This window comes from Heliconius melpomene, chromosome 1 (assembly GCF_056956725.1).
Source record: "Heliconius melpomene rosina isolate 202511_hmr_F chromosome 1, ASM5695672v1, whole genome shotgun sequence".
In the NCBI taxonomy this organism is placed as follows: Eukaryota; Metazoa; Arthropoda; class Insecta; order Lepidoptera; family Nymphalidae; genus Heliconius; species Heliconius melpomene.
In genome coordinates this window covers 5780128-5805931 of record NC_140389.1, presented here as the reverse complement: position 1 = coordinate 5805931, position 25804 = coordinate 5780128, and the positions used below count along the sequence as shown (strand labels likewise).

Below are 25804 nucleotides of genomic sequence, written 5' to 3'. Positions count from 1 at the left end.
ATTATTCATATATATACATATGTATAAGCTCGCTTATTTAGAGAAACTAGCACACATAAATTATGTTGTTGCTCTCCATCTTATATTCATGGTTATATCTGTAGATATTTTCGAGGAGGTAAGGGGGGTTGTCTGTACTGTACCTTTTTTATTTTTTAAGGCAAATATTTTTTTGGGTGCGTACAAAACTATTCTAGAGAGCACCGCCACCCGCCTTCCATATTCCTACGGCCATCAAATCGGTGTCTACTCCTTTATCCTTAACGAATTCAGAATTAAACTTTTACTATGAACAAAATTAAATGAAATTCTATCAATATTAACATGACTGGAGTTTATTTCGGGATTCATTTGTTTACTTGTTTGTTGTCGGTATCCTTAAAAGGTGGTTGGCAATGAGGAGGCTTCATTGACCTGTTTCTATTCAAAAACTCTCCTATAGAAATATTGGGCTTTTATGCTTTTGATGTATTCGACGGTAACCCAATATTATACACGTTTATGATGATACTCCCACTGAATAGCTACTTATATATACATACGAATACATACTTATACTAATATATACATATTCTATATCTTATTTTTTTAGTTTTAACACATAGCTGGGTAGTCAGAGGGAACCTGGGAACATAGTGTTTAGAAACATCGTTCCCATAAAGAAGCTTCCGCTCCCCACTTTCCGCTCAATTCTGGGGACTACTAGAACTAGAATGGTTACTAGAACTTTAATTTTTCTTGTTTAGCAAGATTTTTATAAAAAGAGAAAATATTAAGAACAAAAGCTTACTCAATTTTTGAAAAGTTGAATTTTAGTTAATTTTATATTTATAGTAGTTCGTTGTTTGTAAGCAAAGTGATGCTCTACATGTCTTTCAGTTTCGCGTGCACGGACACGGCGAAGGCCAATTTTCAGTAAATGTATTAGTCTTGAGCAGCGGTACTATAAGTAAATTGCCTGCTATTACAATAATTATACCCTAATATAGCGAGTATTCTGAGTAATAAAGTCGAATTCGCCGAGTGAGCTCGAGTGGAGACTAGATTAAATTAAACGGTAGATTATTAAATGTAATTTTCAATATTTTTTAGGTAATGTCGACCTAATTTCAGAATCCTTGCTCTGATTTTCTATTCTAAGCTCCAAAATGAAGATATTTAATTTAGTTTCTTTTTTGTTTGTAATGTTGTATTATTAAATTATTTTATAATAAAAGTTAGATTATTATTATGTAGCGAACAAAAGTCTATCTACATTTCGAGATTTGGGGTAAAAAAAAGTTAAATTTTGGTTTACATAATCTGTATATTATTTAATTGAAGTTTTATTTAACTTATAATCCTATTTATTTAAAAGTTAATTTTCTTTCTCTTTTACGATAAATAAAATATAAATAAATTAATATCATTCAAAAAGATTTTTATTGCGATAACATTGTTACTACCTTCAACAATTTCATCAATATCTATACAAAGCGGACCTTCAGTAACAGCCACCAGCCTAGTGTCTCTCTCGTAACAAATTAGATAGACCTTGGAGCTCGTGACAGAATTGTATTACCCGACGTCGGATAGTTCGATGTCGTTTAGATACTACCTACTTATCTAATAAGACGACGGACGGAATACAAATATGACATCGTTACATATACTAGTCGAACGAAGGAAACTTCGTTAAAGCCTTTAATATTAGACAATGCCTTTTTGAAGTTTATTTTGGGCCGATTTCAAAAAATAGGGGGTAATGAAATTAATATATACCTACGTATTTTTGAAAAGAAGTGTTTTGTGGTTTTCGTAATTTTGTTTTTCCATTGCAGGTAACCAAGTCATATTAAGATGTTTTCTTTTTATTGCAATGAAATATATTTAAACTTAGAAAATAGTTTAAATTTCATCCACATCGGTTCAGCATGTCTGTTGTCTACATGTAAATGTACAATATAAATTACAGGCCGTCGTAGCGCATCGGCACAAGACGACGGTCGTGGGTTCCATCCCTATTCGAGAAAGTGAAATATTTATATTTATACGTTTATATATGCATTTCTCGCTCTGGTGTCAAGGCAAAACGCGGCGTTGAGTTCTGCCACTCAACACACAATGCTTTCAGAATTCGACAGAAAGTGGGGAACGGAATGTATTAACACTAAGTTCCCTCTGCCTACCCTGCTGTGTGCGGGATACAACGTGAAGCTGATTTATTATATTTATTTTTTAAATAATAGTAAAATGTAGATATTACAATATAGGCACAATAACAGTCGTAATCAAAGTAATGTCATTTATCCACAAGTATCTCATTAGGCAGCTTTAGAATAATATTACATAATTAAGTTACTTTAAAATATGAAACTTTATAATATAATAATGTTATTTCTTTTTGCTGGTAACATTTGTAACGTGCAGTCTTATTCACATTTCACATTTGTGTACCACTAATTGCGTCTCGTGAAATATTTATGGGAATTATGTGTTTTATATATAAAATTATCATTTGGAATGAATAAATATACACCATTGTAGTGCAGTAGAAATGCGCTTAAATCTGGTTATGGGGTCGATTTTTACTTGGATATTTTAAGAAGTCCATAAATCAAAAGGTAAAATCGGAATCCTTATAGAATCACTTTATTATCCGTCCAACACTATTTATCTCGAGATCGCGTGGAGATATCGGGTTGAAATTAATAGAAAATTAAAGGTGTACGGCTCCTTGGAGCACAAAAAATTGTGCTTCTAAGTAAATGTCATTAAAAGATACTCATTTATCATAAATTGGACTTCCTGTTCATCTACATTCCTAAAAATGATACGGAATCCTCGCTGAGCTAGTCCGACTCGCACTTAACCGTTTTTATTTTTTGTATTATTAGTAATCGTCCGCAGCTTTGTTTAAGTGGAATTTAGATGTAAAATGGAATATTCACTTTTGTTTCTTCACGAAATACACTGTTAGTGCTCCCCTAGGCAGCCTATAAAACATTTATACCTGCACAGATTGGTGATATAAAGAATAGAAAAATATAGAACAGTCTTATCTCATTAGGTCTCATACGACAGAGAGAAATTATGAAACAAAGACAAGAATTAAAAGAAGAAATAAAACAGCAAATACTCGTAGACCTAACATTTGTTAAATTTGTATAAAATTAAATATATCTTTACTTATATCATGATGAGAACTTAAATTTGCTGAAAATTATGATTACTCTTGAATATAAAGAAGGAATGAGAATGACGATATTACAGTACTACACAAAAAATAACAATTGTAAGTAAAGTGCGGGGTTGCGTCGTGACGACAGCGGGAGGCGAGGGAATGAATTGGCGGCAACCATTTTGTTAGGTGTTAATTAATTTTGTATTTCCTTTTCAAATCCCTTTAGAATATTATTTAAGTTTAATATTTTTTATTTTAATAAAAAAGAGCTTAATGCTGTTTCTACGTAGATGCGTAGATAACTACAGAGATAACGTGTTGCCAAGATACTCAAGCTTCCATTTCCTCTCCAACTTTCAGACGCATGAAGATACATCATACAAATAATTAATATTAATTTTCTTTCACGCTTTCAATCGATCTAGAGTTAAATTGTCTTCACAGACCGACAAACGGACAAAAAGTGATTTTAAGGAGATAAGGGTTCTGTTTCCTTTTGAGGTACGCAACTCTAAATAAACAAAAGTTTTGAATATTTTTTTTTGTATTGGCAAAAGATAATCAATAAAGAATAATATAATAATATTTAATGTATAGATCTATGATGCTGTGCCTGTTTGAATGCTTATTTCACCGCTATGTAGTAAAGTTCCTTTTTTACTTTGGTTCCTTTTATAACAAAAAGAAAAAAGCTTACAAGAAATAACACTGTTTTAGTATCAATTTAGACAAACAGAAAGATAGAAAGAGCGCAAAAAGAAAATAATTACTTTCTTTAAATTAATTTACCCTTGTCAATAAATACAGTGTCTATACGAGATTCGATTTTCGTACGCGTGACTAAAGTGAGTAGGGTGCGCGTGACTAAAGATGGATAACCTAAAGTATATGCTAAGCGAAAATGGACAATGGGCTTACAGTGCCCATTGCCCATTTTCGGTACTATATTAAAAAAAGTTTAAAAATATTCAGTTTTTTGTGTTACTGAAATATTTCTCTTACTTCCACATAAAAGAGCGGAAAGATAAATGCTATGGATTTCTTTTTAATTTATCAATTCATCATCTTCAGTCATCATTCTAAAATATAAGTCTTTTATAAGTTACATTATTAATATATCTAAAATAATAATAAAAACAATTCCACATTATTTCTTAAGCGTCTGATTGTAAACGCGATGGCTGTAGGTTGGAGATCTCCACTCGACTTACATTTAATTTCAATTATTTTTATATCCCCGCTTTGGTTACAAAACACGGCGTTCAGCTCCGCAATTCAACACACAATGAATTCTCTGCCCCGTTATGTAGAAAAAGTATAGAGATGCATTTTTTATATCCAGTTACTAGAGGTATCTCAGTAGGTATTGTACGGTATATCTGGTCGGTATTAATTGCCGTTGCGGGACTAGAGACGCCCCGCTATCTCAGTGTTCCGCTCGAGATTTAACGTTATTTTTTGCATTGTTCAAATTTTGTTTTAAAAAGTATGCAGATAGTTATTTAAATATACTTTTGTGTAATAAAAATGTAGATATGTTTTAATAGAGCGGAAAAAACAAAAATATTAAATGTTTTAAATCTACCCTTTTAATACTTTACTTTCAATAAGGAATATTCATTGTTTAATCAACTAACAGAAATATATGTGAATTTGTTCTAATATTCTTTATTTTATTGTATTTATTTATATTTTTTTAAACCTTTATATTTAGCTATGTAAAGTAAAACGAGTATATATGTATGTATATACAAGCTGGTCTATTCTACAGTGAACAAACACTCGTAAGAAACTCATAAAAGCGATCTTTTTGCGTCTCATAACTCGTAATGGTATCGCCTCAGGACTCACGGCCCAGGATCGATGCTATTTGCTCTTCCTATGAACTGTCTCCGTTGTCCGCTCCGACTTAGCTGATATAGGGAAATTCTTGTTTCAATATTTAAATATATAACATTATTTTGATTGAATATTGAATTTATGGGAATTAAATATATGATTTTATTCTAGAGGTCGAGGAGGAGATTTACAATTGTAAATAGAAAAAAATATATAAATATAGTAAACAAAGTTAAAAAAAATAATTGAAGTCGAATATGACTCAATTTTTTTGAGATTTTTCATTGTAGGATTGGCTCATTTCATTATAATCTCAAAATGACATTAACTACCAATGTCTAAAACGGTTAATATTAAAGATCAAATAATTTTTAACAATTAACATATTTTTAGAAAGACAATATGAAATGAAGGTGTCGAAACAAAAATGCAATATGCACAGTAAGTTAAATTTCAAGAATACTATTTCACAATATTATGAAATAGCAAATTGAACTTTAACAAAACATGACTATTGTAAAAGAATATTAAAAATTCTTTGCTAATACCATACAAACATATACATACATACCCTACTCACTAAACTGTACTAGAACGACAGAAAAAAGTCGATGAAGCAAGAATTTTAGCAAGAAGTAAAAAGGTCGTAACGTGTAATTGCGACCGCGGGCGGGCGGAGGACGGAGGACTTCATTATTTACGCTCTCGAGGGATCTTGTAACGTCCAGTAAATTTAATATGTCTCTTGTGGTCTCAGCTTCTGATTCTGCTATCAGCGTTTCATTGACTTCCGCTCCCTTTGCTCGATGAATTAGATAGACTTTTGGGAGAACGAATTTCTTTAAAAACAGAAAGGAGGAAGCAAAGTATATTGCGATGTAGAAGTGTTTAACTGTATTCGCGATGGTTGTGGATTCGATTCCTACTAGGGGGAATGAAATTTAATATTTTTATTTCCGATTCTGGTACCGTGGTAAAGTACGGCGTTGAGTTTCGTCTCAACACGCAATGCCAAAGAATCTGCACCGGAAGTGCGTAATGAAAGTCATAATGGGGAATGGATTGTTAATACTTCACACTAGCAGAGTGACACTGACAATGTGTGTTTTTTTTTAATTCTATGCATGCAATAGATATGAGTAAAAAGTTTTAACACTATGTTTTGTTTTTTTTAATATTTTAATATTTGTTTAAAAACTTGTTGTTATTTTTTTCATTCAAATTCGTTTAGTTCTGTAAATATACACTGGTCTTCAGTTTCACAGTAATCTATACAATGGTCGACATGTTTAAACAAGCCCGCTAGGTACCGTCCACACCTACCATCTTATAACTTAAAACGTAAACAGCTGAATAAATTACGCGAACTACAGGAAGCAGTTCCATTGTGTACACCGGCACCCGCAAAGTCGACAGTCAAGTTAAGTTCTAAATAAGTTTGTAAGTTGATAAACTTGAGATTTCCAGTACAAGTAGAATGTTATAAATTGTAATTGTGGAGAGCTTTGCTGATCGCGTGTGGGAGAAGGGACTTCATTATAGGTCTCCGGAGACTGAGGCCACTAAATTTAGAAAATCTCTTTAACACTGTTCCTTACTTTGTATGTGTATGTATGTATAAGTTATCATTTACAATATATTTGTAAATTGTGAATATTTTTTTTTGTATTAACCAGATTTATAAATCTGGTTATTAAAGTAGTAGTTATATTAATATACTAGCGACCCCCTTGCGGCTTCGCCCGCTTTTACTACTGGATTATTTATATAATGCATGTTTGCAAAGCACTTAAGATAATGTGAAAATTAATTAAACCCTGATGCAACCCGCATTTTCGTAGTTTCAATAAGGATTTTCCAATTGTTTTACACAGCAAGGATTTTTTAGTAGGTACAGTAATTTTAAATCTGTGCTACTAATCTTTTCAAGTACTTATTAAAATATATTTAAATGATTATTTTTAGATAGTTAAATGACTATTTTTAAACGGAAGAAATTATAAACAAAAACCTACCTACTAATAACTACTACAAAAAATATGAAACCAAATATATCGCGCTGAAATAATACATTCAACTCCAATTATCCAATACGTGCAAACGCATCTAAATCTTCGTTGCTATAAAGGCAGGCGGGTTTTTTTTTTGCTTGTGGTTAATGCTGAAGAGGGTATTCTGTCCCTGATGAAAAGCAAGCACTACGTGGCTGCCTGTGACGAAAATTAAATAGAATGCATCTACCGGGAATCGAACCCGGGCCGCCCGCGTGGCAGGCGAGCATTCTACCACTGAACCACCGATGACTGCTCATGACGCGGTTGTATAAATAAGCAAAACGTCGCGGGGCGCGTTTCGCAGCAAGGATGTTTTAGTATATTAATAACTTCTAAAGTACTTATTAAAATGAAAAAACAGTAACAGACAGTTCATCTACATTAAATGACCAACGTAACTAACATACTTATTTATATACTGAGAGTAAGGGATAAGTAAAACTTGAGTCGGCACAGCTGATGAGTCAACAATTAAATGCGTTTTTCTCTAAAACTATTCGCAATTTCGAAATTGTGTAAAAAGCAAATTTTATCTTCGTTTAACGTAGAAAATTAATAAAGTATTTTAAAGGATAAGGATTAATACCATTATGGAAAAATATCCGTCACAATAAAAAATATATTGAAATTACAATTTTTAGACAGAAATATGATCACTACACGTTATCCTTAAAAGATAAAAATATGCTCTCGCGGACTTTTTTGTAAATCTTATTAAGAGGAACAATACTCCAGTACATTTTTTTCATGTAGTACTTACCATTAAAGCAGCGCATGCGCGAAAGTGTCTCAACGGGTAGGACTTTAGACACATTTATCGTATTTATGTTAATTTACATAAGAATGTACAAATAAAGAACAATATATAAACCTTCTACGAAAAATACTCGACCTAATGGTGAAAACCGCATTATAATCCGTTGGGTGGTTTAGAAGAAGAAGAGTTAGAAACAACAGACAGACACGAAAAGCGACTTTGTTTTATAAGATATAGGATGAAAATCTTCTTGATTTGTCTAAAATTTGCTTTCGATGTTATTATAATATTAATAATCTTTTGTAGGTACAATGAAAAGGAATCTATAAAACAATTTGTGGTGCTTCTTATTATTAGTTTTTTATTATTTGAAAATAATCATAGCAATTAATTACAAAAATAAGTATCGTAAATTATTACTTACATATGTAATGAAAATATAAATTCAACCAAATGTTTTATCTAATTTTGAATTGTTGTTTGGTTCCTAATTCTTGTCATTGAACGCGACGCGTAAAGGTCACAGGGGAACAAATTGAAAAAATCTTATTCTTTTGACTCTTTTTTTTTTTGTCCCGACGAATACAATCCAATTCATTATATATTTGCTCCTGTATTGTGGGATTCAAAATTAACGAAACAATAAACTAAAAAAAACAACTAGATTTACATGTATATTAAAAGTGTAAAACTCACTAGACGAACGCTTAGGTCGATCATACCTCTCTATTATTTGTTTCGTGCTCTCGCTCGCACACTCGGCTCAGGCGGAACGTGACAATGAGTCATGTTTATTCATCGATTTATAAGATGTTGTCACGTCAAAAATAAATATTATTTATAGACTTAACCGATTTTAATTGTTTTATATTATTTGGTTAACAACCATGTATATAGTAGGTAACATACACAGAATAAAGTATAGAAAGCAAGAAATCTTTAGAGTTTCACTGTAAGTTCAACGCAGCGCGGCACGGACGCCCTAATTCAGTAACAAATATCCTTACAAAGTTGCCAAAACATACATTAGTGAGGTCGCAGTCTATTCTATATATACATTTTGCAAACAAAAAAGACTTAAATGTCACTACAATAAATATACTAAAAACGTTTTTTATTTTTCTAGCGTTATGCTAAACCCCTTTTGTAGATTATCTATTTTTTGCTACATTCGAAACATTGTTTTTTTATTAGTGAAAATAAAAAAATAATTATCATATAATTATTCCTCCTAGTGGTTAAATACATGGACCGCTCAATAAAGATTTGGTCTCCGCCTCTGTCTAAATGCTGGCTATGTACTATTAAGTTCTCTTAAGGGATCTCATTTAATTCTGGTCTGTGTGTGACCTTATATTACTTTATATAGTTTAGTTAAAACAACTAGGTGTTAGTATTGTAGTTTAATATTATAGTGTTATAATAGATCTATGAAATAAAAAAAAAAAATTATAATTTTAATAACAATAACTTAAATAATATTTTTTAAATTCTGTATTTCTGGTGCAATTTATCAAGTCCAATTACTTAAAAAAGACATAAAAATTTATGGCAAATGAGTCAGTAGTAATAATTTATTATTTAGTAAAAATCTACTTATTTAAATCTTATATTCACAAGACAGGTAAAAAGGTACTATAATTTACAGAAATGAAATGTAAAAATTATTTGAATATTCAGTTGTAACATACTCGAATACATTCAACAAGTCTTGAGTAAGCTTTTGTTTTAAGTTCATCTAGAGCAAGCTACGATATAAATTTGTTTCGAGACGTTTTTGACAACTCTCCTAAGAGTTCTTTATTTTAAAGTGGCACAAAATAGTGACGATTGTGAGTTCACACTCCGGGAAAGGAAATATTTTCAATTTTTCAATTCGGCGGAAAGTAGGCAACAGAAGTGTCTTAATTGCAACGGATTGTCTTGAAACTAAGTTCCCAGGTTCCCTTTGCCTACCCAATGTGGGGGTTACAGCAATGAAGCTTAAAAAATATTTTTTTAGCTTATCTAAGCTAAAAGAAAAAAGAAACTCTATTTTATTCTAGTTTGTAAGATATAATAGTTGAAAGTGTGATACTAGTAATATATAGATAGGTCCCGCGGGCCACGCATCGCCTGCGGGAGCTCCTCCGTCCGGCAAACTCAATTTATCTTTGTTCAAATGCGAATTGTAATCTCATTCATTATTCGTTCTTTAGGTAAGTATTAAATATGGGCTTATTTGGAAATTTGAAAAAACAGCTTCACACTTTTTATCTCACATATAATAGGGTTAAAACACTCCGTTTTATATTTTCCACCCAATTCTTGAGACTTCTAGAATATAAAAATAGTATAATATTGAAATCAGTGCAAAAAACGGAGTCTTTCTCCACTTTCCGCCTGAATTCAAGCCGTTTATGATCTGACTGGTGGTTCTTAACGCTGGGAAATCAGGAAAGTAATTCACTCGATTGTAAATCGAACCCATAGCCTCCGCGCTAATAGGTTTGACTGTTGAAGTCTCACTAGGATTTTAATATATCCATTTCATTTACTATATACAAAATTCATACAAAAAAAAACATTTTCTATAAGCAACATAAATAAACATAATAATGATTGAATCTTTTGCGATTAAAGTGTTCGTCTGTTAATCAGAGAATAACTCCACAATATATGGGTGTTGAAACTCTTATTGTAAAAGGATCAAACAGAGCCGCGTGTCGACACAATCCCCTTCTGTAGCACTCTCCAATCAAACACTGATTTATACCAACACGTTGTGGGGTGGACAAGTTTAAAGCAAAAACAATCATAAATCCAATGGATAAAATATATTTTCAAATGAGTTTTTTAAATACAGTATTTTCATAGTAAATTAAAATGGTTTAAATTAAAAAATAACTTCATGTTATATCCCTTTAATCCAGCAAGGAAAGCGAGCATTATCTAGTGTTAAGACACTCCGTCCCTCACGTACCGCCTAATTGTAACTGTCGAGACAATTCGTGTTGAGTAACAGAATTTTTTATCAGAGAGGAATTGAAAATAATTCATCCCTCTGTGTGGGGATCAAACCTACGACTGTTATGTTAGCAGCTGTGCCGCTAAGACGGCCGCAGTAGCCCCAATTTAAATTAAAAAATACTTTAAATATTTGCCTTAAAAGTTTCTAAGCAGCATTGTTAATTTTAATTAAGAACAAGGCAGAGAGAACCTAATCTTGAGACTTTAAAGTATTTCCCCTTTTATTTCGTGGCTCATTCCTCAAAGACATAGAGAGTTGAGTGGCGGAACCTAACGCCGCGCTTTTTGTAAGGCGGGAAAAAATTTGATAATTTTAACGGAAGTGACACAAATTGGGGATCCAACACAAAATTGTCACGTACAAATTGTCGATATCGATGATTCGGTGTGGATCTGAATAAAAAAAAACAAATAATATTAGCAAAATTGAAAATGAGACTAAAAACAAAAGTTTATATTTGGCTTACAAAATAAGAAGCTTTACTGCCATTACAGAATAAAAAAGCTTAATAAAGCATTACAAGTGAGAAAGTAATTAAAAATGACTTTAGTTCCTTTATAATTAATTTAATGTAACAGCGATGCGTCTGTGAAAGCGCAGCTGTTTCGGCCACAGTAGAGATAGCACCCACTGTCAAATAATTTGCAACCTTAATACTTGAACTTAAAACTCATAATTGAGTAACAAATAAACACTTAGCGCACTATGCAAGGACTAGCAAAGAGTAGTTTTAAAGCTAAGTAGTTTACATTATTCTTAAATTACCAGTATTTTTGCTGTCATTTTACTTGTTAATTCAATGTTTAAGTTAATTTGTGACTTAATTTATAACATTTCTTTTATGTAACTTTAGGTGTTGTTGTTGAGTTTCGACACTCAAAACGTAATGTCTCGAAATGGTTAATGTCTGGTATATACTGACCATTTCGAGACATTAGTTAGTCAGTTATCGAACCCACAACCTTCCCGTCACAGTGCCCCATACACACTAGTGCCCCTGGGCCACGGCCTCGTACAGCAACCCGTACAACTAGATACATAATATTAAACAAGTATTAAACCATATTTTTAAATATAATTAATCGAGCTTCATCTATCCCGCTCACACTCGTACACGACAAGTTGATATTCAAACAATATAGCAATTTATTTGTCGCTGATAGAGATCTAAATAAACAACCACAAGTAGGAAGGGGTCGAATCTACGACCCCACTTTGGTGAATTGGGTCCAATTAAGCTATAGAAATGAATTTCCTTCCTTTATTATATACTTCGCAGATAAGAATCATTTTATTGAAACTATTCTTATTGTGTATAATTTTATTATTAGTTAATGTTTTTTAAAACGAAAACTTTAGAAAATTTTCCAGTATAACATGTTAAAAAATATTTGATAAAATCGCAAGTAGGTAATTACCTTTTACACTCTGTAGAAAGAATGAGTTATTTAAATTTTCTCGTTCTGGTAAAATTACAAAACGCATTGAGTTTCACTTCTAAACATGCAATATCTCGAAATTAGGCGGAAAGTGGAGAAAGGAGTATCTTACCACTAAGCTCCCAAAAATAGAACCCAAAAATAAATTAATCTTAAAAATTATTTCTTCATTTTAATTCACGTTTCCTTACAATGTTGCTGGAAAGACGAATAAAAATAACAATTTTAAAAAGAAACGATTCCTCAGAACTCTGTTCTAATTTTATTTTAATTGAAATGTGATTTTTTTATTTAAATTTTTAGTTCAGTTAAACATTTCTTATTTAATACATAGCTTATAGCTCATTTCATACAATTTTGCAGACTTCAGCTTTACAGAACTGTGACTGTAAATTACAGCAATTTGTTATACCTAATATAAACTTTTATTATTTATATTATATATGACCATATATATTTATATGTATATATCTCAGGAAAGTTCGCGACTTTCTCAGGAAGTACTCTAAACGCTTCCTCCATATTCCTTTACTTCAAAAAGGACATTTTGTTCAAAAATCAACTTTATGATCAAAATAACAAGTTTTAAATTCAATTGCTGTATCAGCCCCGACCTGCTGAGCTAAAATGTAAGTAATAATAAAAGACGACTTTAATCCTAAGCAATAGAATTGGATTCTCTGTAATATTTCTTGCGTACGACAGTCAACTGAAATACGACTCTACAAATCTCAAAATAAAGTATAATTTGGCGAGGCATTACTTTTATAGCACTTGTTAACACCAATTTGTCTCGTATTTTTTGACGTATTAGATATAATATATTACTTACTGCCTTTCCTTGATATAGAACTTAAGAAATATTTTAAGAAAATGTGAGCATATTTGTAGGGCGTTAATATATGTAGGTCGGCTTCGTAATGCCTTTGTAAGCTTATCTATGAGTTTTCTCTATTTTGTCTTATGGGTAGAGAATATTTATTAAGAATAGGCGTGCGACTATAAATGCGATAGTTATGGATTCGATTCCCACTCGGAGAAATAAAATATTTAATACTTTCATTTCCATGCTCTGATAACGAGGCACCCGTCGTTCCTCACTTGCCATCTGTAACGCATCAAATTGTCTAAGCATTGTGTGTTGAGTGGCGAAACTCAACGCCGCGGTTTGTCTTAGTACCAAAGCGAGCGATAAAGACAATCCTATGCCCTGAGTAGGAATTACATTCAGGTCCTGCGCAACAATGACCACTGATGATACGTTCTTAAAAGAGTGTAGTCATATATTATAACACTTGTATTAAAAGGTTTAATAAGAACAAGTTGAGGTATTGACAACAAATAAGAACAACGTGGCGACACAAATCCATAATATTAAACTGAATCGACTTTGTTGTTATTACCTTGAAATACATAAGATAAAACATTTTTAGCTTTATGCTGTATTCCACACAAAAGTTAGACAGAGGGATCCTTGGAATCTAGTGTTAGGACACTTCGTTTCCAATAAGACACTACTCGTCCCTACTTCTGAATTCTGGAGGCATTATGTGTTGAATGGCGGCACTTTGCCTCGCTACCAAAGCGAATAAATGAAAATATTCATTATTTCATTTCTTCGAGTAGGATTCGAACCCATAACCTGTCGCGCTTACAGTCCCACGCTTCTGCCTCTGCGCCACGCATGGCTTATTCTTATGAAAATAGTTACATATTAATATTTTCTTATGCATATTGTGCTAAATTTCAATTTTGAAAAGTGACAATACTGACTATTATAGAATATTCTATTTCAGAGAATACGTTTACGTGGTTGAGTAAGCCATATACTGGCAATATCCATTTTAATACATTTTCTTGTGTATCTGGAAATAGTTTTTTTATTATTTTAGCTTCACGGTATATACCGCATACAACAGAGTAGGCTGAGGGAATTTAGTGTCAAATCACCCCGTTCCACACACTCCACCAAATTTTTGAGATATTGCCTTGTAAAAGGAAAAGCATTAAGTAATTGAATATCGTAATGATTTTGTGTATTATAACAGATGCAGCGTCCGTGGAGATGAGCAGGGCCCCCCGCCGCCGCCGCCCCCCGCCCCCCGCACACCATGCCGTGCCGACCTCTTCTCTACACGCTGTTATGCACCACTGTTTTTGGTAAGTGCCTAATGTATGGACAATATTAATAAAATTTTATTTGTTATAAGAATAAATATGTAGAATCTTAGTTTGGGATAGCGAAATTAAAAATCTTTTTTAAATTGATATATAATTTTTTTTTTTCAATTATATTACAGATAACTTAAAATATTTTTGTCTGTCAGATAAAACGGTACCTTAATTTCTTAAAAAAACTGAATATTGCGAAAAAATATTGTACTTTATCCATTTCTTTGAACAAGATATAGGTAAGTTTTTAAGATACTTCCATAAATCCTTAAAAAATACAAATTATTTTTTATTATATTTTTAAATAATGTTATTTAAAAATCTATAAAAGTACAGTAAAATGCTAACTTGCTAAGTAAAAGTTTGAACATGCCGCGCCCCAGTAACGAGTGTTTATCTTCAATAGTAATTCCTCCCGCAGTGATATGTCAACGCGACGTCCGCTTCAATCATCTCACTTACATATGGGTGCACTCTGTGCTCGTAGAGCCGCGTAAAGGCGAAGAAGCGAATATTAAACTAGTATTTTTATTTTTTTTATTTTATCAAATTTGTAACAGCGAATATTAATTATATTGAATATAATAGTTATCAAAATCTATGTTGATTTTTGTTTGTATAAATTTAAATAAAATATTTACATTTTGTAATTGTCACTAGGTTTGTATAGCATAGATAAGTTCGTTAGCGATACTTAACTACTTACTAATATGTACATGTTAATGTTAGATCATTCAAGTTAACAGATTAAAAATTATATAGATTTCAATTTATTTTTCAGCGTCAGTATCCTGCACATAGCAGGGTAGGCAGAGGGAACCTAGTGTTAAGACACTCCGTCTCCCACAAAAAGCCAAAAAGTATAATGTTTTCTCATTAAATTTTCCTCTGTCAATCCTGCTAAATGTGAGATACGACGTGAAGCTCAAAAAAAGTCCCTTAACTATTACTAAAGTGCTATTTTAAAACTCATTGGCATAACAAAATTACTTTTCAAAACTATACAAGTATTTTTTAGTTCCGTTCACATTTTTCTTTATTTAGACGCGCTTCTTGTTGACCAGCAAATATTTATTTTTCCGCAAAACGCTAGCGCAAACCGCTATCTCATCCAACATGACCCACTTCTTAAATATTGCTTCGTTTTCATAAGGAAAATGGAGAATATGCTCAGTGACGCAAGTAATAACTTCCAACGTTACAAATACGTCAATGCTTGCTCTGCTAAGATGTTTACGTTTCACCTATATATATAAATGTATATATGTATATAGGTTAGTGCGGCCTCGAGAGATGCTCTCAGATACAACGATACGCATAATTTATTCATAAATAATCATCAAATATTCCTCTATACGTTAGTTCTAGAACTATATATAAATATGAGCTAGTTTTAGATCTGAGGCAACAAGCATGCGAATGTAGACGTGACAGATTGTAGGTTCGATTTCCACTCGAGAAAATGAAACATTTAATATTTTAGCTCCCTCAGAGCACTAAGTGAGAAATATGAATCCTCACAAAATCAAATTAAAGAACATATTTTAGCTGCAGGTGATTTGGTTGACCTTTGCAATTACAACATGGAGAGATTTCAATCACTAACAAATAAACATAGCTGTGGTTGTTCAGTTGTAGGTTCCACTGAATCAATTCCCTCGCAAGAGGCTGTGGGTGACTCGGCCATGCATAATTTACTCAATAAAAATAAGAACAATAAAAATAAGAAAAATAATTTTCATATTGTCAATTCCTCCCGCTCCTCATCAAGAAATATTTTTGTTATATCTGATAAATTAGGTCAAGGCTTTGGGTCCCTACTTAGTCACCACTTCTCAAATTCAGTATTTAATGCATGTTCGCCTGGAGCCAGTTACCAGTTTAATATTAAGAAAATTATGTCCATGAATTTAAATGAGCATAGTACTGTTGTACTATTACATGGTCATAGTTTGTCAGTGAGGAAACAAGATATTATAAAGAGTATAGATAACTTGCTTGACTTACATAGTAAAACTAAATGTAAATTTATTATATGCTCTTTTCCATATTCTTCTTCCCTCACAGAAAAACAAAATAAATATATATATAACCTGAACTTAACATTATATAATACGACAGAACGTCATAGCGACGCATTTTTTTATTTAGATTTAAATAAATTTATTTTTAATAGCTGTAAGTTGACAGAAGATACATTGTATCTACCTTTATATTATAAGAAACAAATTGCTACTTTAGTAGCATACAATATACAAAACCCCGTTGTACATGGTATAACGAAGGAAATTAAATGTACTAATAATACTTCTATAAAGTATAATGATGTAAGTTCCAATTTAAACTAGACAATAAGACAACGCCTAGGTCATTTAAATTTAACATTGTACATCAGAATATGCAAGGCCTAGGAGGCAAAGAACTGGAACTACAATTATTTCTAAAAAAATTCAATATTCATATAATGTGCATAACTGAGCACTGGATCTCGAGATGTAACAATACAGTAAATATTGAAAATTATAAATTGTCAAGTTCGTTCGTTAGAGAGAAGGCAATCCGCGGCGGCTCGCTTATATTAATAAGAAATGATATACGTTGTAAATCGCGACCAGATATAGTAGCTCTCTCTGACGAACGCTCTATTGAACTGTCCTGCGTTGAATTTAATAGACATATTATATTATGCGTGTATCGACCCCCCTCAGGTAGTTTTGAAGTATTTGAAGAAAAAATGGAGGATGTTTTGAATAATTTGAGTTCGAATAGTAAATCTTTAATCGTTTGCGGAGACTTTAATATAGATATACTACAGGTGACATCATTAAGCCTTCGTCTTTTAAACTTATTTAAATCTTTTAATTTGTTTAATATTTTCTCTGAACCAACTCGTATAACGAATACGTCCGCTACTTGTATAGATAATGTTTTTTGTCATTGTGAGACTGTAGAAAAACAAATTATTACTAATCTTAGCTCGGATCATTGTGGTCAAATGTTTTCGGTAATAGATAAAACAGTCGCAGAACGTAAACAAATATCAATTAGACCAATTACTGAAAATAAAATTAATCTTTTTAATAATAAAGTGAGTGAAAAAATTGCAAGCTTAGAAATAACCGGATTAAATCCGAATCAGCTATATTGTAAAGTTTTTAATTTACTCACTACAGAGTTTGATAACATTTTTAAAGTTAAACAGATATATAAAAACTCGAAGTTAACTTTTAGCGACTGGGCAACTGTTGGTATATACCGAAGCAGAAATAAACTATATGAATTATATAATATGAGGCAATGGAAACAAGATCCGGCGTTCTTGTTAAAAGTTAGAAATTATTCAAAAATATTTAAAAAGGTATGTGTCCAGGCTAAGTCTATGCATATAAGAGCAAAAATTTTGAACTCTAATAATAAAATTAAAGCTACATGGGATGCTATCACTACTGTAACTAGGAGATTTAGAGCTGTCAGTGAACCTATTAAATTAAAAGTTAATAATATAATCTTAAATTCAGATTTAGAAGTGGCAAATACTTTTCAAAATTTTTTTTCTGATATATCTACTGAAGTAACACGTTCACTGCCATCATCTCCTTCGGAAGCAGAATTAATACTAAAAACCCATGTAAATAGTTGTAGACAAAATTTTGTGTTTAAGAATGTGTCACCAGATGAAATTGTCAAAACTTTTAAAAGCCTTAATTTAAAGAAAACTGGTGACTTATGGGGCATGTCTGTTAAAGTTTTTAATTCAATTATACCTAATATTGCTCCTTACCTCGCTTTAATTTTTAACAATTGTGTAGAATCCGGTACTTTTCCTGATTTAATGAAATATAGCAAAATAGTGCCGCTTTACAAAAGTGGAGATAGATCTGAGCCTGGAAATTACAGACCGATTTCTGTTTTGCCATCCTTAAGTAAAATATTTGAAAAAATAATGTTCAACCAGCTCACAATTTTCTTAAATATTAACAATTGTTTCCATAGTGAGCAATATGGTTTCACCAAAGGCAAGTCCACTACGGATGCGGGCGCCGCACTCCTAAAGCACATTTATGACGCATGGGAGAGGTCACAAAATGCAATTGGAGTGTTTTGTGACTTATCCAAAGCCTTTGATTGCGTAGACCATGTAACTCTGTTGTTAAAACTAAAACATTATGGTATACAGGATACTGCCCTTGACCTTATTGCCTCATATCTAAACCAAAGAATCCAGACGGTTAGTATAAATAATGTAAAATCATCTGGATCTCCTCTAAAGATGGGCGTTCCACAAGGATCTATACTTGGTCCTCTTTTATTTCTTATTTATATTAACGATCTGACTTTTTTAAGTGAAGAACCTATGTGATATTGTACTTTTCGCGGATGATACCTCTTTAATATTTAAGGTTGACCGAAATAAAATAAACTATGACGAAGTGAATAGTGCATTATCGCATATTCTTCGTTGGTTTGATGTTAATAATCTAATGTTAAATGCTAAAAAAACGAAATGCATCGAGTTTGCTTTACCAAATGTAAAAAAACATAATTTTAATCTAATAATTAAAGGAGAACCTCTTAATGTGTCGGAATCAGCTATTTTCTTAGGTGTTACTATAGATTCCAAACTCCAGTGGAACGCTCATCTGGAAGCACTTGCAGATAAACTCAGCTCTGCCGCGTTCGCAATTAAAAAAGTAAGACAAATGACGGACGTTGACACTGCCCGACTAGTCTACCATAGCTATTTCCATAGTATTTTATCTTATGGAATGCTGCTATGGGGCAGTGCTTCAGATATAAATTCAATATTTATCCTCCAAAAAAGAGCCGTAAGATATATTTATAAACTAAGAGCGCGAGATTCTCTGCGAAATGTTTTCAAAGATGCAGGTATTATTACAGTTGCTTCCCAATTTATATACTATAACATTCTCTTTGTCCGACAAAATATACATTGTCATAGTAAACACAGTGACAATCATATGATAGAAACGAGAAATAAAGATAAGCTTGTTACACCAAGTTTTCGCCTCCAAAAAGTTAATAAATCCTTTATGGGTCTGAGTATACGTGTATATAATAAAATTCCGCAGTGTATTCTTAGTTTGCCACTACAAAAGTTTAAAATATCTGTAAAAAAAATTCTAACAAGTAAAGCGTATTACACTGTTCAAGAATATCTAGAGGATAAGCATGTATGGAATTAATGTCTACTGAATGTAATGCAGGATAGCTGCCAGCTAATGTAATAGATTGTACCATTGATTTTGAAAAGAGCAACTGTTGAGTTTCTTGCCGGCTCTTCTCAGCAGAACTGCCTTCCGAACCGGTGGTAGCTTTTTGTTCATATGTTTATTCGACGATTCAAAAGTGCTTATAATAATTGCCTATTTGAATAAAGAATATTTTGAATTTGAATTTGAATTTGAATTTTATTTTGTCACTCTGGTATAGCGAAGGCGAAGGCGAAGCGTGGCGTTTAGTTCCGCCACCCAACGTAAAATGCCTCCACAATTTAGCGTCTTAACCATAGGTTCTCTTTGCCTCCCTAATATTTTTGAGCATATTAAGAAGCTTATAAAATAGTTTACAACTCTTAGTTGCGGAAAATGGATGAAACTTAAATTCAACATTTTAGATTTTGAAAATTTTATACTAAATTATTGTCATTTTTTGAATTGTCAGTGCATATACTTTCAATAGCAGCAGAACTACCTTCCGAACCGGTGGTAGCTTTTTGTCTATATGTTCATTCGATCATTCAAAAGGCTTATAATAATTGCCTATTTGAATAAAGAATATTTTGAATTTGAATAAACCACATAGCAGCAGTCGACCACATATCCAAAATAAGACCCAAATCTAAATTTTCATACAAAAAATACGTAACGAAAACAATTGTCTCAGCAAGAACACTTAAAACATTATTCAGCGACAGTCTAAAAGGCCTACAATTGTATTTTCGTATGGCCTCAATTATTTCTTCTGAGTTAATTCTAAGTACCTATTATAAAAGGTCTTAGCGAACAGACAGAGGCACAGTGTACAAACAATAGCGTTCGAGGCCGAATCCTATATGTAAATAGAACATTTTACTCCGGAGCTCTTACAACTCGGCGATGCGATATTTAAATGCTATGCAGATCTTACAGGACTAGTCTTACTGAACGCTGCTAGTTCTAAATTATATGAATTTACTTTGCATTATATTTGCTGGCTTGAATGTACTAAAACATATATTTTTAGCTTCACGCTATTTCCCGCTCATAGCAGGGTTGACAGAGGTAACCTGGGAACCTAGTGTTAAGGCATTTCGTTCGCAACTTTCCGCCTTATTTTTAAGACGCGTTTTGAGTAGAGGAACTCCTTGCTACTTTCTATACCAGAAGCCAGTTGTGGCGAAGGAGGAGGAGAACAAGCGTGTAACTGAAAACGCGACTGATTATTCCTGGGTTCGATTCCCACTAGAGGAAATTTAATATTTATTTTAATTTCTTCGCTCTGGTGTCGAGACAAAGCGAGCCTCTAGAATTCGGTGGAAAATGGGGAACGGAGTGTCTTAGCACAAGGTTCTCTCTGCCTACCCAGCTATACGCTAGATACAGCTGATATAATTTAAATATAATCATTCCCTCACGACATAATCAAATCTACAGCCATCGCTTTCGCAGCCAGACTGTATAGTCTAACGTGTATACCACTACGTACGTACAGTGTTATCCGATACAAGTATAAACATCTAGTACTATGTACTATACTATGTTATACTACGACATTACTCAGTATTTGCGCTGTCACGAGCGTTGCGAACCGCACGTCCTTAATATGGACATATTACAATTAACTAGCTTAATTACTGAAATTACTCTACGGCTTATTCGCCCTTCCGGGGTATTATACGACGCGATGTGAACTGACGAAATAATTAGTGTAATCACGAGTATCTGACACTGTTGCTTAGTCTAAGACGATTTAAGATATGTTCCTTCAATGTTAGAGCTAGAGCCAAGCAGAAAAAACTTCGTATTTTTTTGTATTCGAGAATTAGGAATGTATTTAAATAAATATATAATATTATTGCAATTAGAGCCGAAGATCGAGCTCAGTGGCGTGCCATTGGAGAGGCCTATGTCTAGCAGTGGACGAGGACAGGCTAATGATGATGATGATGATTATTGAAATGAAATAAATGAAAAATAGTTAGAAAAACAAATGAAAAATAGTAGGAAAATGGAACGAAAATACAGTATAAAGTATTAGTAATGAATGGAACTACCTCTAAAGTTAAAGGAATATAATATGGGAAATCATTAATTCATATCTTTTTAGCAAGTTAAACCTGTAAATTTTTAAAGAAAAGAAACATTTATCAGTGTATGTGAGATAATTCTGTTTTAACGAACGAATTTTTTTGGTCAGTGCTCTTCCAAAATCGAATTTTAGCCAGAATAAACTAACTAACTATGGCTGGGGATTTAGTGAATAAAAGTTTTAGACTACGACTATAACACACAAGGGTGTTATATTTCTTACTTACTCGTATATAAAAATGCAGTTCTACAGAATTTTTACTTAAACATTTCTTTCTTATATTATTTTATATTTAAACATGAATCCTAAAAATTTTTTATTTCTTTTGCTTGTATTAGATATGTCACTTTTTTTAAACAAACTATAAAAACAACTAAACTTTACATACTATAAACCTAAGTAAAATTTCAACCCAAAACCAACGAAAATCCTAAGGTTATAATCAAATTAAAAATATAATAATTAACGTTATTTATTTTCAACATAACAATTTCTATAGTATAATAACTATTCTAACTTATCTACAAAAATAGTGCAGAGTTTCCTTTGTTTTTCCTCCAATTTAAATAAAGGCTCATCCCCTTATACCAATACTGCCGTTCCATACACAGCTAGTGACTATAAAATAGATTAAAGCATTTAATTCAGATAGAAATTTGGAAGCGAAACAAAACATATGGGAATTGTAACAGCGCCCAAATAAACGAAGCCGAGATTAGCCCGAACAGAACAATACACATAATTTACAATGAAAGGGACAAACATACATATATACTAGTATATATATATATATATATATATATATATATATAGCGTAAAGCCGCGGACCCTATTTGCAAGTTATTATAGAAATTAGGATTTTGCCGTGAAATATGCTGTAATGGGATGATGAGATCATATCAGGTACCATGTTAGACCTATTTCTATATAATAAGTAGGTAAGTGTATATCAGTTTTAGCTCGTTGCGTTTTCAAAAGATTTTTTTAACATTAATTTGTTTAAAGTTGTGTTTTTAGCGCTAACATGAACACAAAATTTCTTAAGCAAATTTTATTTATTAATATATTTTATATTATACGTTATATTGGATTTTTCACTTTTTATTTTATAGTAATTGACGACCAATTTTAATGGCTAAAGCGAGCTGAGTTCTTTCACTCTTTACGCAATGGCATGAAAACTGGACGGAAAGAGTGGGTTTTAACACTAAACTGTCCTATTATGCAGAAAATAGTGTTAAGCTACGGGTTTTTAATGTAATTTTAATTAAATTATGACCTAAAAATATACACAAATGTATAATTAAGAATGTGAAACCAATTATTTCAGTAATCGTTAATAATGCATACGATAAATTTGTTAAATAACGTATATAAAATGACTAAATGTTAATTATCAAAAACATCAGATAATACCTATTCGCGTAAACAAAAAGTATTTCGAAGAACACACAGTTACAGCTAAAAGTGACAATATTTTTTATTTGGAGTTTTCGGAATGCTTTCATTTGAATTGTGCCAAAAAAGTTTAACGGCGCCAGATTTAATTAAAGACTTGTTTGTTATGCTGTATCTATTCTGATAAAAGGTATTTTTTAACCGACTTCTGTAAGAAAAGGAGGTTATCAATTCGACTGTATTTTTTTTTTATTTTTTTTTATTTTTTTTTTTATTTTTTTTTTATGTTTGTTACCTCATAACTTTTAACTGGGTGAACCGATTTTGATAATTTTTTTTTTATTTGAAAGGTATAGCTTCCCGAATGGTCTCATTTTTTTTTGGTCTATGTCTGACAATGGTATCCATGAGAAAATCACATAAGTCTTAAATATGCATTATGCATGTGCGCGACTAATAGCCGAATAACTCAATGTCGCGCCAACCGATTTTGATGATTCTTTTTTTATTTGAAAGGATACACTTCAAGGATAATTTGGTGAAAGTTTGGTTAGGTTTCGATTATGGAATCCGGAGAAAATTGAGAAAGTTTGTTTTTTTTTGGTAAAAAATTGATTATACTGTAATAGTTACAAGCAAAAACTTTTTAAATTGATGTCAGAAGTGAGATTCCTGATCGTTGCATTTCTTTTCAACCAACCTCAAAAAAGAACATGTTCTCATTTTCAACCAACTTCAAAGAAGGGAGATTCCCAATTCGCCCGAATATTTTTTATGTATGTTCTTCTCAATATATCAAAATGTAACTTTGCACAAAAATAATACCTAATTAAATGAAGTTTTACATAGGACAATCACAACCACTCGTTGAGAACCACTACCACCACCATCACCACTCGTTTAAGAAGCATCATTTTAAGATTTACCCATCACTTAAAATCGTGAAATAAATTAATTTTTAACAAAAAAAACCGACTTCTAACAACGAACTACAAAGTGAAAAATAATTATACAAAGATTTTATAATTTTGAAGTCGGTGTCAAGCTAATGCTACAACACCTTTACTACAATATCTAATTACTAAGCCTGTTTGTTTTACTTGACACCGACTTCAAAATTATAAAATCTTTGTATAATTATTTTTCACTTTGTAGTTCGTTGTTAGAAGTCGGTTTTTTTTGTTAAAAATTAATTTATAGAAAGTTTAAGTTTATGTACAAAATTAGAATCGTATGTTATAATGAAATATCTATGTTTATCAGTACATGGAAGATATATGAGAAAAAATATTATTGAGGGAATTAATTGAAAGAAATTATCAATTAAAGGAACATTTTCATTTCATAGAAAATACAATAATATACGTACAATAATAATAGAAAATTGTTGGAGATTTTTATTTATAAAATTACCTTTAACACTAATGGGCCTAATAACTTCAGACAGTAATTCTTTAAACGTAGTGTTGGTTGGTTTATTCTAGTATTAGCTCCTGTAGTAGCTTATTTTTCTTATTAAAATAGATTTTTATCAATTTCCTGACCAAATTACAAAAACAAAAAAATTGTAAAAAATAGTACAATAATTATACAATTAGCTTCCGAGTTAACTATCGAATTAAATTAACTTTAATGACTATATAACAACTTAAAATATACTTCAAAACAACCCTTCGAGGTCGTATCGGAACACGCCGACCGGACTAACTCGTTAAGCCTACTATATCTACCCCTCGATGCGCGAAAATTCGGATTTGATTAGAACTTACGTTCTTTTAACCTATCTCGTGTAAAATCCATTAAGCTATAGGAGTGAAATACTGAACACTTATGCCTTTCTGATTGTAAATTATTTTAATTTTTTTTTTTTATATATTTAAATGTTTGTATTGTATATATTGTCGATTATATATGCTGTGACTGAGATTCGAGTTAACAATCACTGCATTGGACATATGCCAATTATGCTAAATATTACATTTCTAGCTAATAATACAATCCATACCTATATTATAAATTCGAAAGTAACTCTGTCTGTTTGTTTTTAACGCAATCAGGGCCAAACCGCTAATTTATTTGTGATAAAATACTCATCTAGAGATACTTGAGGGTCTCGGGATGAACATAGGATACTTTTTTTCTCATATTTGTAATATTTTCATTATATACCAATATATTAAAACATTTATTAATTTGACATGCAATTTACCCCGCCATGTTAATAACAACCGTCGCTATGCGACCGTTGCTAAGCAACGATTTGCAAAGTTTGTTGTTAGAAAACGTCACTCAAAATGAGTTTGCTTAACGCATCTCTCTCTATTGAAAACTGAAAATAATTTCATAAATATATTTAATAAATATTCGTATAGTTCAAGCGGGCGTAGCCGCGATCGGGTCCCCTAATACTAAATATATTAAATACACATAAGTATAATCAATAAAGATCGTTACTTACTCAAGTTAATACATCCCTATATCCTCTGTATTCCACAAAGCCGGCACTTTAGCGGCATTTGCATCGAAAAAACAACTGGCAATCCCGCAATCTACGAAACGACGTACAGACATACCCTATTTTATTATCAGCTTCGGGTATGCTATCCCGCAAATAAATAGCATTCCTATCCCGCGGGGTTTTGGATTTAAATTCGATGTAACAAT

At 31.9% G+C, this 25804-nt stretch overlaps 1 protein-coding gene across 1 annotated transcript in view; it reads left to right on the top strand.

Moving 5' to 3' along the window:
- tei (irregular chiasm C-roughest protein teiresias) overlaps positions 1-25804 on the top strand; it is a 101537-nt gene that overhangs the window by 3771 nt on the left and 71962 nt on the right. The window contains exon 2 of the mRNA XM_085185229.1: positions 14311-14422. Within this exon, the coding sequence (XP_085041355.1) occupies positions 14374-14422 (49 nt within the window). The 5' untranslated portion in view covers positions 14311-14373. The remainder of the gene's footprint in view (positions 1-14310; positions 14423-25804) is intronic.